The sequence below is a fragment of the Lithobates pipiens genome, unplaced genomic scaffold (assembly GCF_037356315.1).
Source record: "Lithobates pipiens isolate NorthernLeopardFrog02 unplaced genomic scaffold, aLitPip1_a1.2 Scaffold_25, whole genome shotgun sequence".
In the NCBI taxonomy this organism is placed as follows: domain Eukaryota; kingdom Metazoa; phylum Chordata; class Amphibia; order Anura; family Ranidae; genus Lithobates; species Lithobates pipiens.
In genome coordinates, this window is record NW_027507787.1 from 243,645,725 (window position 1) to 243,662,441 (window position 16,717).

General features: G+C 44.9%; 1 protein-coding gene across 1 annotated transcript in view; it reads right to left on the bottom strand.

Moving 5' to 3' along the window:
- The window catches only part of ZFYVE27 (zinc finger FYVE-type containing 27), a gene marked incomplete in the record, with an annotated part of 123,852 nt that overhangs the window by 45,326 nt on the left and 61,809 nt on the right, over positions 1-16,717 (bottom strand). Inside the window, 3 exon segments of the mRNA XM_077455721.1 lie at positions 1,603-1,747; positions 5,644-5,664; positions 10,258-10,329. Coding sequence (XP_077311847.1) covers positions 1,603-1,747; positions 5,644-5,664; positions 10,258-10,329 — 238 coding nt within the window.

A 16,717-nucleotide genomic window follows, 5' to 3' on the forward strand; every position in this document is an offset into this window, starting at 1 on the left:
TAAGGAACATTCTTCTCACTGATCACCAATGTAAGGAACATTCTTCTCACTGATCACCAATGTAAGGAACATTCTTCTCACTGATCACCAATGTAAGGAACATTCTTCTCACTGATCACCAATGTAAGGAACATTCTTCTCACTGATCACCAATGTAAAGGACATTCTTCTCACTGATCACCAATGTAAGGAACATTCTTCTCACTGATCACCAATGTAAGGAACATTCTTCTCACTGATCACCAATGTAAGGAACATTCTTCCCACTGATCACCAATGTAAGGAGCATTCTTCTCACTGATCACCAATGTAAGGAACATTCTTCTCACTGATCACCAATGTAAGGAACATTCTTCTCACTGATCACCAATGTAAGGAACATTCTTCTCACTGATCACCAATGTAAGGAACATTCTTCTCACTGATCACCAATGTAAGGAGCATTCTTCTCACTGATCACCAATGTAAGGAACATTCTTCTCACTGATCACCAATGTAAGGAACATTCTTCTCACTGATCACCAATGTAAGGAACATTCTTCTCACTGATCACCAATGTAAGGAACATTCTTCTCACTGATCACCAATGTAAGGAACATTCTTCCCACTGATCACCAATGTAAGGAACATTCTTCTCACTGATCACCAATGTAAGAAGCATTCTTCTCACTGATCACCAATGTAAGGAACATTCTTCTCACTGATCACCAATGTAAGGAACATTCTTCTCACTGATCACCAATGTAAGAAGCATTCTTCTCACTGATCACCAATGTAAGGAACATTCTTCTCACTGATCACCAATGTAAGGAACATTCTTCTCACTGATCACCAATGTAAGGAACATTCTTCTCACTGATCACCAATGTAAGGAACATTCTTCCCACTGATCACCAATGTAAGGAACATTCTTCCCACTGATCACCAATGTAAGGAGCATTCTTCCCACTGATCACCAATGTAAGGGACATTCTTCTCACTGACCACCAATGTAAGGAACATTCTTCCCACTGATCACCAATGTAAGGAACATTCTTCTCACTGATCACCAATGTAAGGAACATTCTTCTCACTGATCACCAATGTAAGGAACATTCTTCTCACTGATCACCAATGTAAGGAACATTCTTCCCACTGATCACCAATGTAAGGAACATTCTTCTCACTGATCACCAATGTAAGGAACATTCTTCCCACTGATCACCAATGTAAGGAACATTCTTCTCACTGATCACCAATGTAAGGAACATTCTTCTCACTGATCACCAATGTAAGGAACATTCTTCTCACTGATCACCAATGTAAGGGACATTCTTCTCACTGATCACCAATGTAAGGAACATTCTTCTCACTGATCACCAATGTAAGGAACATTCTTCTCACTGATCACCAATGTAAGGAACATTCTTCTCACTGACCACCAATGTAAAAGACATTTTTCTACTGGTAAATAATTTATCCACAGGGATAAAAGTGCTGTGATAGGCAGCACTACATACAAAGTATGCATTAAAACCCAGCAAGTCACCATAGGAAGCCTCTGTGATTTTCTTAGCATGTACTACTCTATATTCAGTGATATAAGCGCTTATAAGAACTCACCCAGGTTATTGGAAGGATATCTCTTCCTGATCTGCTCTTTCAGTTTGGAGACTTTGCTTTTGATGGCATCATTCCTGCTCAGGAAGCCATTATCCTGGAGGTTGAGTTCATACTCTGAAGGGCACTGGGACACGTCGTCGTCCTCCTGATACAAACATTAGTGGGAAGAATAGAACATTAATGATACAGAAACAACATTCTTACTGGTTTCTATTGAAGTCACTTTTGGCACGATGTCTGAGAATAGCAATGAAGGTACTGCAGCCAATGGCGGGCAATACGTCACATTCACGGATGAAGAGGTAGAATGCAAAAATAAAAGACAAAGTTCTATGTAAAATGTGACTGACGCATTTAAACCGTTTACCATCTCATTATTTATTGTGAAGGCAGTGAATGCTTGCTGTGTAGCTAAAAAGTATTTAGTCGGCCACCAATTGTGCAAGTTCTACCACTTAAAAAGATGAGAGAGGCCTGTAATTGTCATCATAGGTATCACCTCAACTATGAGAGATAAAATGTGGAAACAAATCCAGACAATCACATTGTCTGATTTGGAAAGAATTTATTTGCAAATTATGGTGGAAAATAAGTATTTGGTCAATATGAAGAGTTCATCTCAATACTTTGTTATATATCCTTTGTTGGCAATGACAGAGGTCAAACATTTCCTGTAAGTCTTCACAAGGTTGTCACACACTGTTTCTGGTATGTTGGCCTCCATGTCCTCCATACAGAGGTCCTCTAGAGCAGTGATGTTTTGGGGCTGTCGCTGGGCAACACGGACTTTCAACTCCCTCTAAAGGTTTTCTATGGGGGTTGAGATCTGGAGACTGGCTAGGCCACTCCAGGACCTTGAAATGCTTCTTATGAAGCCACTCCTTCATTGCCCAGGCAGTGTGTTTGGGATCATTGTCATGCTGAAAGACCCAGCCACGTTTCATCTTCAATACCCTTGCTGATGGGAAGAGGTTTGCTCTCAAAATCTCACGATACATGGCCCCATTCATTCTTTCATGTACACGGATCAGTCATCCTGTTCCCTTTGCAGAGAAACAGCCTCAGAGCATGATGTTGCCACCCCCATGCTTCACAGTAGGTATGGTGTTCTTTGGTTGCAACTCAGCATTCTCTCTCCTCCAAACACGACGAGTTGTGTTTCTACCAAACAGTTCTATTTTGGTTTGATCTGACCATATGACATTCTCCCAATCCGCTTCTGGATCATCCAAATGCTCTCTAGCAAACCTCAGACGGGCCCGTACATGTACTGGCTTAAGTAGGGGGACACGTCTGGCACTGCAGGATCCGAGTCCCTGGCGGCGTAGTGCGTTACTGGCTACATTGGTCCCAGCTCTATGCAGGTCATTCACTAGGTCCCCCCGTGTGGTTCTGGGATTTTAGCTAACCGTTCTTGTGATCATTTTGACCCCACGGGGTGAGATCTTGCGTGGAGCCCCAGATCGAGGGAGATCATCAGTGGTCTTGTAAGTTCAATTTTCGAATTACTGCTCCCACAGTTGATTTCTTTACACCAAGCTGCTTGCCTATTGCAGATTCAGTCTTCCCAGCCTGGTGCAGGTCTACAATTTTGTTTCTGGTGTCCTTTTCGACAGCTCTTTGGTCTTCACCATAGTGGAGTTTGGAGTGTGAGTGTTTGAGGTTGTGGACAGGTGTCTTTTATGCTGATAACAAGTTCAAACAGGTGCCATTAATACAGGTAATGAGTGGAGGACAGAGGAGAGTCTTATAGAAGAAGATACAGGTCTGTGAGAGCCGGAAATCTCGCTTGTTTGTAGGGGACCAAATACTTATTTTCCACCATAATTTGCAAATAAATTCTTTCAAAAATCAGACAATGTGATTGTCTGGATTTGTTTCCACGTTTTGTCTCTCATAGTTGAGGTGATACTTAGTTGAGGTATGAGAACTTTCACAATTGTTGGCTGACTAAATACTTTTTTGCCCCACTGTACATCAACATCATGTCAAACCAGTGAAGCTTCACATATGCATTGAAGAGGAACCCCACCCCATCTACCTTCAATTCAATTAAGAGTTCAACTCTCTGGGCTACCATGGACTTTGGTAAACCGTGCTTGTCGGTCAGGAGGGGATTCTCTGAACACTTACTGGTTCATGGCACTTTTAACACAAGCTTATTTTGTTTCCTTCTCCTTTTACCTTCAGTCTTGACCAGCATTAGAATCTCCTCCAAGAAGACCAACCTCCACATATTGTGTCCACGATAGTTGGAATGTTTATTTCCTTTAATAAAGATGATTTTTATTGCAGTCCATGCAGCACTCAAAAGTTTCATGCGATATCAAAGTCCCAAAGTTCTGGTGGTCATGCAATCATCCATTTTGATAGTTCAGGTTATAGGCCATAATGAATGCTAAACAAAAGCACTCCTAGAACCTTTTCCATCTCTTGTGCAGTTATGCCAAAGATTTCTGCTGTCTGAATTGTGAGGATTTAACCTTAAACCAGTAGGCTCCAAACTGTGGCCCTTTGCTTGCCTTTATATGGCCCTTGGGACACTATTTCTCCCACTGACACCAATGATGGGGCACTATTCCTCCCACTAATGATGGGACACTATTCCTCCCACTGACACCAATGATGGGACACTATTCCTCCCACTGACACCAATGATGGGACACTATTCCTCCCACTGATACCAATGATGGGACACTATTCCTCCCACTGATACCAATGATGGGGCACTATTCCTCCCACTGACACCAATGATGGGACACTATTCCTCCCACTGACACCAATGATGGGACACTATTCCTCCCACTAATGATGGGACACTATTCCTCCCACTGACACCAATTTTGGGACACTATTCCTCCCGCTGATACCAATGATGGGGCACTATTCCTCCCACTAATGATGGGACACTATTCCTCCCACTGACACCAATGATGGGACACTATTCCTCCCACTGACACCAATGATGGGATACTATTCCTCCCGCTGATAGCAATGATGGGACACTATTCCTCCCACTGACACCAATGATGGAGCACTATTCCTCCCACTGATACCAATGATGGGACACTATTCCTCCCACTGACACCAATGATGGGACACTATTCCTCCCACTGACACCAATGATGGGATACTATTCCTCCCGCTGATAGCAATGATGGGGCACTATTCCTCCCACTGACACCAATGATGGAGCACTATTCCTCCCACTGATACCAATGATGGGACACTATTCCTCCCACTGACACCAATGATGGGACACTATTCCTCCCACTGACACCAATGATGGGACACCATTCCTCCCACTGACACCAATGATGGGACACTATTCCTCCCACTGACACCAACAATGGGGTACTATTCCTCCCACTGACATGAACAGCGGGGTAATATTCCTCCCATTGATGCCAACGATGGGGCACTATTCCTTCCAATGACAACACTGATGAAACCACTATTCCTCCCACCGGCACCAATGACGGGGCACCATTACTCCCACTGACACTAATGATGGGGCACTATTCTTCCCACTGAAACCAATGATGGGGCACTATTCCTTCCACTGACACCAATAGTGGGGTACAATTCTTCCTATTGATACCAATGGTAGGGCACTATGTAATGTTATTATTTCCACTGTCAATTAAAGATAGGGCATTGTATACTCATTGGTCACAGTTTGCCCCCCCCTAAAATCTGAAAAGCAGTAATCTGGCCCTTGTTTAGAAAGTTTGGAGACCTCTGCCTTAAACTGACTGGTTTATATATTTCCCCTGACTCTTTCTCACATCAAATGGCCAAATAAAACAATTGAATATATTGATCTCCAAAAAGACGAAAACTCCAATAAATGGACATCTAATATGATGTGTTGGTAGCAATAGAGCATGCAGGTAATTATGGCTGGGAAAGTAGCAGGGCCAGAACCATGAAAAGCCAAAAATAAAGATAAGCTGGGCATATGGAAGCACAATTTTTATTTTATTTTTTTGAAAAAGCCATTTCTAAATCCTTCTCCTGGATCACCTGGCCTGCACTCACCATGGTCATCAGTTGTTGCTCCTTTCCCAAGCAGCGTGGACAAAGAGAATATGGTTAGGAACTAAATTTGGATAGGTTGTAAAAAGGGGCACTCATGAGTAGACGGCCATCACAGCTGTGGCAAACGTCTGTTATCATATCGATCTTGGGGGCAATTAAAGCCAAAGCCTTTTCACTTGGCTATGAACGCCCATGCTGAAGGACCATATTTCCATTAACAAGGTTAAGATGGAATGTTTGGTGACTTTCCAGCATGCCGTAATAAGTTTGCATCCAATGCACTATTAGCTTGTTCTGTATTCCCTGGGATGACCTGTGTATACGTGTTGGAAGTCTCCTCTGCCCTCAAGCCAAACCCTTCCCATTCTGTGCTAGGTGCAGATGATGGTGTCCACGCTCCAATACATAGAGCAGGGATCTGCAATTAGCGGACATCCAGCTGTTGCAAAACTACAAGTCCCATCATGCCTCTGCCTCTAGGTGTCATGCTTGTGGCTGTCAGAGTCTTGCTATGCCTCATGGGAGTTGTAGTTCTGCAACAGCTGGAGGTCCGCTAATTGCATATCCCTGACATAGAGGAACAGAGGAGAAGGAGCTCTTAACACATCGAAAACCCAACACAAGGTTCCAAAGCACAGGAAGTTATCAGCTTTCACTGGCAAGAGTAACGGGTATTTAAAAAAAAAAAAAAATTTTAACAGATATAGCAAGACACTCCAGGCTACCACCCAAGTAGACTTAAAAATGCTCCCCTCCCCCTTCTTAACACCTATGCTGACTAACCTGTGTAAGAAAGATGTATATACTTACCAATTTCCAGCCCACTTGGGTATGGTCACATGATCCAGGCTTCCGTGTCTGCCAGCAGTGGCTGCAGGGGAGAAGGGAGGCTATGGCAGCCTATGGGTGATGTCACCGCTCCCAGGTATTGCAGGCATTCTCTCCACTCCCCTGCAGCTGCCACTGGCTGACCATGGGAGGGCAGGATCTCGTGACCATACGGAGCAGCCTGAAAACAGAAAAAGTATATGCATGTGTTTATTTATATGTATTTTTTTTAAATCAAAATAGGTATGGGGGGGGGGGGCATTTTGAAGACTAGTTAGGTAGTTCGGCTTTACCTGAAAGTCCACTTTAAGGCTATATATATCATTTATTATTCCGAAGTTTGTAGTATTATATAGATTATTAGTAAACATTAAAAAAAAAATGGTATATTTGTAATCTTATCACTGCCGCAAAAAGTCAGGGACAACTGAATTTACCATTTTACAGAAAAGGTCCTTTCTGACAATGATCGAAAATTTAGGGTGATAGATGAGATTTGAGGGGAGGATGCGATCATGTTTTAGCACTGAAGAAAAAAAGGGAAGTCTGGTGGATCCATATACTTTTAGCCAGAGGCGTACCTACAGGGGTCGCAGGGGTGGCGATTGCAACCCGATGTTCAGCCGAGAACTGTCCCCCCCATCGGCTAGTGTCCGCCTCATACTGCGCAGGCGCAGTACTTGCGCAGTATGGACGACAAGGAGATTTCAAAAGTCTCCGAAGATGATCGGCGCCTGCGCACTTAATAGTACCTTCTGCCCCGAGTCCAGGTTCAAGCCCCACCATGCAAGTGGACATAAGGTAGATGATGTTAAACAGCACTTAGTAAGAGGGCTCCTCGCAGGCTCGCTTCGCTCGCCACGCTTCGGGCACGGCCTCGCTTCGTTCGGAAATTTTTTATTCTAACTCTATGTCCACTTGGATGGTGGGGCTTGAACCCGTTCATCTTCGGAGACTTTCGGCGTCTCCCTGTCCTCTGTACTGCACAAGCGCTGTATAGGGCGTACACTATCCGACGGTGGACAGTATTCGACAAGACAACGGCCCCATGCTCCAGGGAGCCCATGCGGCTCCCCTGTACACATTGATAAGAGGGGCAGCAGGGGTGGCATATAGAGCAAACAATGCCCCCTATTTCGGAGGAAAATGAAAGGGATCAGTTCCTCTACATGCCCCTCCAGCCACCCCTTCTATCCATGCCCTGCTGCCTTGGGCCCCTATGTGATTCCTTCACCCCCCCCCCACAGTGCTGCTGCCCCCCCCCTTTTATCATTTGTTCTTGCACTCCTTCCATCGGTGCACTTTTTTTTCTGGTAACCTGCTGGGTACCCACTGAAGGGTAGCCCTGTCCCAGCATTTCTCAACCAGTGTGCCACACCACCCTGGGGTGCCACAAAGAGTCCTCAGGGGGTGCTGCAGCAAAAGGACAAATCTGTCTGTACATTCCAATCTCAGTGTGTTCCGTCTTAACTCCTGTATACAGACAGCAGGGGGAGAGCACAGCCTGAAATTTGCATGATTCCCCCATCAGCACAGACAGTGTTGACAGGGGAATCCCTCCTGTCGAGCAATTGTCTGCTCCTGGTGGGGGGAGCCGTCCCCACCGGGAGAAGACAGTGATTATCGCTAGCGGCTATAGTAGCAATAATCGCAAGGGAATCCAGCAGGCTTGGTTGAACCCAAGTTGATCGATCAAGCCTTCCCATTAATGGTTCGACTCTTGGTCGGTTCCTGCTGCATCAAGAGAATCCGGCAGGCTTGGTTGAACCCAAGTTGATCGATCAAGCCTTCCCCCATTAATGGTTCGACTCTTGGTCGGTTCCTGCTGCATCAAGACAATCCGGCAGGCTTGGTTGAACCTAAGTTGATCGATCAAGCCTTCCCCCATTAATGGTTTGACTCTTGGTCAGTACCTGCTGCATCAAGAGAATCCGGCAGGCTTGGTTGAACCCAAGTTGATCGATCAAGCCTTCCCCCATTAATGGTTCGACTCTTGGTTGGTTCCTGCTGCATCAAGAGAATCCGGCAGGCTTGGTTGAACCCAAGTTGTTCGATCAAGCCTTCCCCCATTAATGGTTTGACTCTTGGTCAGTACCTGCTGCATCAAGAGAATCCGGCAGGCTTGGTTGAACCCAAGTTGATCGATCAAGCCTTCCCCCATTAATGGTTCGACTCTTGGTCGGTTCCTGCTGCATCAAGAGAATCCGGCAGGCTTGGTTGAACCTAAGTTGATCGATCAAGCCTTCCCCCATTAATGGTTTGACTCTTGGTCAGTACCTGCTGCATCAAGAGAATCCGGCAGGCTTGGTTGAACCCAAGTTGATCGATCAAGCCTTCCCCCATTAATGGTTCGACTCTTTGTCGGTTCCTGCTGCATCACGAGAATCTGGCAGGCTTGGTTGAACACAAGTTGATCGATCAAGACTTCCCCCATTAATGGTTCGACTCTTGGTCGGTTCCTGCTGCATCAAGAGAATCCGGCAGGCTTGGTTGAACCCAAGTTGTTCGATCAAGCCTTCCCCCATTAATGGTTCGACTCTTGGTCGGTTCCTGCTGCATCAAGAGAATCCGGCAGGCTTGGTTGAACCCAAGTTGTTCGATCAAGCCTTCCCCCATTAATGGTTTGACTCTTGGTCAGTACCTGCTGCATCAAGAGAATCCGGCAGGCTTGGTTGAACCCAAGTTGATCGATCAAGCCTTCCCCCATTAATGGTTCGACTCTTGGTCGGTTCCTGCTGCATCAAGAGAATCCGGCAGGCTTGGTTGAACCCAAGTTGATCGATCAAGCCTTCCCCCATTAATGGTTCGACTCTTGGTCGGTTCCTGCTGCATGAAGAGAATCTGGCAGGCTTGGTTGAACCCAAGTTGATCGATCAAGCCTTCCACCATTATTGGTTCAACTCTTGGTCGGTTCCTGCTGAATCCACCGAAATTTGAACCGTGATATGTCCTGGCCTAACCCTATAAAAATTTGATAGATTGGAAAGACAAGTAACTGCATTTGAACGGATGCCACGTCTCGTTGTGTTGGACTATTCTTTGCCCGTGGTACGGAGCCCGCTGGCTGTTTGTTCAGATAATAATCAGTAGGTTTTCTCACTTTAGCCATGGTCACTAAAACCATATATAATACAAAACAAACGTCGGGATAATCTTCACAGATGGAGCAGAGTGCGGCGCTATCCATGCGGTCATGCAGACCACATCGCCTTTCTCAATGGCCCAAAGACACTCCGTTATCTAATGCCGCTCCATCTGTACAGCCATTAGAATAGACGGTCCCATCGTTTTTTTTTTTTAAAGGCAAGTTGGAACACATTAAACCAATGGTGCTCAACGATGGTCCTCAGGAGCGCCGGCAGCCAATGTCTTTCGGTTACTTTCACAACCCTGGAGGACCTCAGTTGAGCACCACTGCAATAAAAGAACTCAAGAAAACGTTAAAGATTCCAGACGTGCCATTACCAAGATTCAAGGCAAAGTTTTAAAAAAAAAAAAAAAAAAAAAAAGAGAAGATTGCCGGTGACTAGTAAACCCTTTAGTGTGATGAGCGTCATTCATGCGGCTCAGGAAGCTTTTATTTCATGGCGTTAAAATGTTTGAAGCATAAAAATACACTCTTTGCCTGGAAGAGGAAACGTATTTTAAATCTATATAACTTTACGCAAGTGTACAAACTCTACGTTCTTTATCAGTCCTACAATAGACATTTCACCAATGAACAAAGAGATCAATATCTATTTTTTTTTCTTTTCCTAATAAACTTTTTATTTTTATTTTACCTACCTCAATAGCGTCTTTAAATTCATCATCAGGTTCAGCTTCTTCGGCTTCCTCTACACTCCCCGGAGAGAGGTCCTGCCACATAGAAAAAATAAAAATAAATGATATGATGTGATGTGCTAGATATTCCCACCAATCTGCCATAACATAGCCCCACCCCCACCCTCCTATCTACACCCAGCTAGAGCCATACAGCGCCCAAATGAATTTTTCAAGAAAAGGATTGATTGCTTATGCCCCCTGGGGTGGCAATAAAACACCCCGAATAATACATGTGCCACAACCTAAAGAATTGTATGAAAAGATAATAAGGAACCATGGACTTTAGACCCCTTTCACACTGGGGCGTTTTTCAGGCATTTTTCATGCGCTTTAGCGTTAAAAAAAGCGCCTGAAAGAAGCTGCAACTGCAATCCCAATGTAAAAGCCCGAGTGCTTTCACACTGAGGCGCTGCGCTGGCAGAGCGTCAAAAAAAGTCCTGCAAGCAGCTTCTTTGCAGCGCTTTTGGAGCGGTGAATACAACGCTCCTAAAACGCCCCTTCCCATTGAAATCAATGGGAAGCGCTTGTAAAACGCCCAAAAAACGCCTGAAAAACGCTATTGGCAGCAGCGTTTTGTGGGCGCTTTTAACCCTTTATTTGGCCACTAGCAGGGGTTAAAAGCGATCCCCAATAACGCTCGAAAAACGCTGGTAAAGCGCTGCTAGTTTAAGCGGTGCTTTACGAGCGTTTTTCGGGCGCTGACATTTCACATTGGGACTGCAGATGAGGCTTCTTTCAAGCGATTTACAGGCGCTTTTTTTAACGCTAAAGCGCTTGAAAAACGCCTGAAAAACGCCCCAGTGTGAAAGGGGTCTTAACGGCACGTATAAAAAAAATAAAAAATAGTAACATTTTAATTAAATCTTTCATCTGAACAACTAACGTCAGACACTGTTTTCTTTTTCTTAACCCCCTCAATACCGGGCACTTTTACCCCCCCCACCCCCCTTCCTGTCCAGGTAAATTTTGAGCCCTCTCGTACTTTGCAGCACTGTACATACAGTATCTCACAAAAGTGGGTACACCCCTCACATTTGTGTATATATTCTATCTTTTCATGTGACAACACTGAAGAAATGACACTTGTCTACAATGTAAAAGTAGTGAGTGTACAGCTTGTATAACAGTGTAAATTTGCTGTCCCCTCAGGGTCCATTCACACAGGGGCAACTTTGGATCCGACTTGAAGTTGCCCCAAGTTGCACAACATGATTAAATCAATGCAAGTGAATGAGAGTCGCCGTCTTAATGCACACTACTGAAGTCGCTCCGACTTCAGAAAAGGTTCCTGTACTACTTCAATCCGATTTCTAGGCGACTTGTACCCATTGATTTCAATGGAAGTCGCCTCAGAGTCGGATCCCCTGTCTTAACTGAAGCAACTTTCTAGGAAGTAAAAATAGTTTTCTAGGCAAACCCCTCCCTCCCACAGAGCTGATTATTATGTGATTGGCCACTGGCAAAGTCCCCTGTCCTGGAGGCAACTTCAAGCTGCGTTGTAAGTTGCCCCAAGTCGCGCTGTGATTCATACTCAAGTCGTGTCCAAGTTGCCTCCCAAAGTCGCTCTGGAAGTCGCGTTGCCCCTGTGTCAATGGACTCTCAAAATAACTCAACACACAGCCATTAATGTCTAAACCGCTGGTAACAAAAGTGAGTACACCCCTAAGCCCCTACACCCCTTGGGCACGTGACCTCAACTTCTTTGGTGGACCATGGCGAGGCCTGTTCTGAGTGGAACCTGTCCTGTTATACCGCTGTCTGGTCTTGGCCACCGTGCTGCAGCTCAGTTTCAGGGTCTTGGAAATCTTCTTATAGCCTAGGCCAGTGATGGGGAACCTTGGCACCCCAGATGTTTTGGAACTACATTTCCCATGATGCTCAACTACACTGCAGAGTGCGTGAGCATCATGGGGAAAGTCGTTCCAAAACATCTGGGGTGCCAAGGTTCACCACCACTGGCCTAGGCCATCTTTATGTAGAGCAACAATTCTTTTGATTTCAGATCCTCAGAGAGTTCTTTGCCATGAGGTGCCATGTTGAACTTCCAGTGACCAGTATGAGAGAGTGAGAGCGATAAAACCAAAATTTAACACACCTGCTCCCCATTCACACCTGAGACCTTGTAACACTAACAAGTCACATGACACCAGGGAGGGAAAATGATCCCCTCCCATCAGAGACTGGGTCACAGGGCAGTATTCCAACATGATAACCACCCAAAACACACCTCCAAGATGACCACTGCCTTGCTAAAGGATCTGAGGGTAAAGGTGATGGACTGGCCAAGAATGTCTCCAGACATAAACCCTATTGATCATCTGTGGGACATCCTCAAATAGAAGGTGGAGGAGCGCAAGGTCTCCAACATCCACCAGCTCTGTGATGTCATCATGGGGGAGGGGTAGAGGACTCCAGTGACAACCTGTGAAGCTCTGGTGACCTCCATGTCCAAGAGGGTTAAGGCAGTGCTGGAAATAATGGTGGCCACACAATATATTGACACTTTGGGCCCAATTTAGACATTTTCACTTAGGGGTGTACTGACTTTTGTTGCCAGCGGTTTAGACATTAATGGCTGTGTGTTGAGTTATTTTGAGGGGACAGCAAATTTACACTGTTATACAAGCTGTACACTCACTACTTTACATTGTAGACAAGTGTCATTTCTTCAGTGTTGTCACATGAAAAGATAGAAGAAAAGATTTACAAACATCTGAGGGGTGTACTAACTTTTGTGAGATACGGTATATGAAAAACAATTCACACAAATAGAGCTTTCTTTTGGTAGTTTTTATTTTTTGCTAAACAAAAACAAAAAAAGACCAAAAAATTGTGAAAAAAAATAAATAGTTTTTCTTAGATTCTGTTATAAATTTTTGCAAACAGGTAATTTTTCTCCTTTACTCATGGGCACTGATTGGCACCGATTTGCAACACTGATGGGCACTAATGAGGCAGCACTCATGGACACCGATAGGGACTAATGAGGCAGCACTGATATGTTGCACTGATTTGCAACACTGATGGGCAGCACTCATAGGCTGCAGGATGGGCAATCATGAGACTGCACTGATAGGTGGCACTGATTGGCACAGATTTGCAGCACTGATGAGGCAGCACACATGGGCACTAACGAGGCAACACTGATATGTGGCACTGATAGGTGGCACTCACAGGCTGCACCGATGGGCACTAATAGGCAGCACTGATAGGCTGCACTGATGGGCAATGATGAGGCTGCACTGATAGGCTGCACTGATGGGCACTAATAGGCAGCAGTGATAGGCTGCAGTGATGGACACTGATGAGGCTGCACCTACGGGCACTAATGGGCAGCATTGATTGGTACTGATTTGAAGCACTGTTGGCTACTGTTGGGGCTGAACAGTGCCCTGATCATCAGTGCAGATGTCTCCTTTCACGCTAGCCAATTACCGGCTGTCTCCTCTCGCTGTGACAGCGCGAGGAAAGGAACGCCGATAACCGGTAAGTGTGTTTACATCTTGATTGGACACAGCTGATTACGTGGTAAAGAGCCGTTGTGATTGGCTCTTTACTCTGATCTGCGATTAGCTGTGCTTGAAGGACAGCAGGCACGATCCTGACTATGAAACGTTCTCATTATATGCTATATAAACAGAGTGTGCCACTAAAGACTTTGTAAAGTGAAATATACCGGGTTGATCCTGCCTTCAGTTATCCCTCCCATCTTCTCTGTGTCTGCACTGCAAGTTGAGATTATATAGACCAGCTGGTGTCCTCTACTGAGCATGCTCGATTTCAGTTCCTTTCTAATCTCTCTCAATTTCTGCCTTTTTCTTATCCGTGCAGCCCGCGACTACAGAGTCACAAATGTGATCATACACACAGCAGTAAATGACACCCCCCCCCCCCTTCTCCTCCCTCCTCCATTTCCTCCTACTGCTAAACAGCCAGGGTTAAAACCAAGCGTTTTTGCCCCTTTTGCTGCCAGGTCCAAATGACAATGGGGGGGGGGGGGGGTTACACACAATCTGGTGGCTGCAGCCATTGGGATTGTGTGTGAAATTGACAGGCAGACTCCTGCCCGTCAGATGGATGCATACAGGTGGCTGCGCCGCCACCAGATTGGTTCCACACACTCCCCTGGTACCGGCGTCTCCGCCATGTATTCCGGGCTCCTCTCTTGCCCATCTGCAGGACCGGGACTTATATGGCGGGTGCCAGTGGGTAGAGGGAGGAGAAGAGGACATACGACCGCTCTCTTCCCCTTCTTGCTGTGACCCAGAAAGCAACGTGTACGACGTCACTTCCGGGTCAGCCTCTTAGTTGCCCCCGGCTAGCATAGCCAGGAAGTGATTTATTAATGCAGTGCGATGTGCGTTGCATGATATTCAGTGGAGCCCAGAGGAGACATTTGGGGGCTCTTTTAGACCCTGCATGTCTCATTAAAATGAACGTAAAACGCATGCGTCAGGGGGCACCTACACATAAAAACATTGATTGCGATACACATGTCACATATCGCAACACGCTCCGGAGCGAGGGCAATAATTATAGCACTAGACCTCCTCTGTAACACTAAACTGATGACCTTTTGGGGGGCTTTTGAAGAATCACCCATAGAAAATACAGGGTACTGAAGTTTGTCGCCGTTTCGCAGACGCACGGTTGGACATGCTGGGTATCTATTTACTCGGTGCAACCTCGTCGCTTATATTTTAGCAAAAATAGGAGTCGTTTATTGTGCATGTTTGCCCTAAAATTCACTTTAGTGCGTTTTTTTTCAATTGAAATTTTGTGCTTCCTAGACCTTATATATATATATATATATATATATATATATATATATATACACAGCGGGGTAATATGTGACATTAAAAAAAAAAAAAAAAAAACTACCACTATTTTATTCTCTAGGGAGTCTGCTTTCAGAAAATATATAAGCCCTTGTACACACGGTCGGACATTCCGACGGAAAATGTCCGATCGGACCGTGTTGTCGGATAATCCGACCGTGTGTGGGGCTCCATCGGACTGTTTCCGTTTGGAAAATATCCGAACGACAACGTTTTAGAGCTGGGCTATAAAATTTTCCGACAGCATGGTCCCATGGGATTTTGTCCGATCGTTTGTAGAGAATTCACAGTTAGTTTCAAAGTTAGTAAGGTTGAATAAAGACACCAGTCCATCCAGTTCGACCTGAGTGAGTGTCTACAATTGTCCCTATCCCTGTACATTGCACATTCACATTGGTCCCTACCCTCAAGGAGCCCACAATCCAAGGTCCCCATTCATATCCTAGGGCCAATTTTGGACAGAAGCCTATTAACCTACCTGCATGTCTTTGGAGTGTGGGAGGAAACCGGAGTACCCGGAGGAAACCCACACAGGCACAGGGAGAACATGCAAACTCCAGGCAGGTGGTGTCATGGTTGGGATATGAACCAGCGACCCTTCTTACTGCCCGGTGAGAGTGCTAACCGCTACACCACTGTGCTGCCCATTCCAATTCCGATTGGACAAAGTGCCACGCATGCTCAGATCAAATTACGAGACCAAAGCTATTGGCTACTAGCCTGAACGTAGTCCCGTCGTAACGAAATAACGTCATCACGTTCTGAACGATCGGATTTTCCGACAACTTTGTCCGTGTGTATGCAACACAAGTTTTGGACAAAATCCGACGGATTTTGTTGTCGGAATGTCCGACCCGTGTGTACAAGGGCATACGATTGAGGGTTTTTATGCAATCCTAAAATTTTTTTAATTTTTTTTTTTAAACGTGTGCAATTCTGCCAGCAAAAGGGTTATTTTAAATCAGTATCAAATATAGCAAAAAGTAAAAATCGCTAAAACCTGTAAAAGTAAAAGAAAGAACCTATGCCATCTGAACAGAATGAGAGCTTGCGTCAATCATCTGTGACTCCGCCTACACCATATAAATGTACAAAAAAAATACACGTTTGATATTCAATAAAGATGGGGAGCTGTAAGACCGTTTTCTTTTTTTTTTATATATTTAGAATTTAATTATCTCTTCTGTAAAAGTTTTTATTTTTTAGTCATGTGACTGGCACAGCACCAATCAGGGCTGGCCAGACACAGATGCATACAGTGGAGAGCATACATCACCGGAGTAATAGAAGCCCCTCCTCTGAGGATCTTTCCCTGCAGATGACAAACATGGAAAGATCATGTGACCACATAACAGTGCTGCCGGAATAAGGGACTTTGAGGATTTAAAAAAAAAAAAAAAAAACAAATAAAAAAAAAACAACAACACCACAAACACAATCCCCTTTTTACATGAGAATTCCAATCCCAGTCCCCCCCTTACATAACAACCCTCATCAGAATCCCCCCTACAAAGTAAGGTTGGAAAAAAAAAAAAAAAGACACTAGCCCATCTAGTTCAAACAATATATAAAAAAAAAAGAAA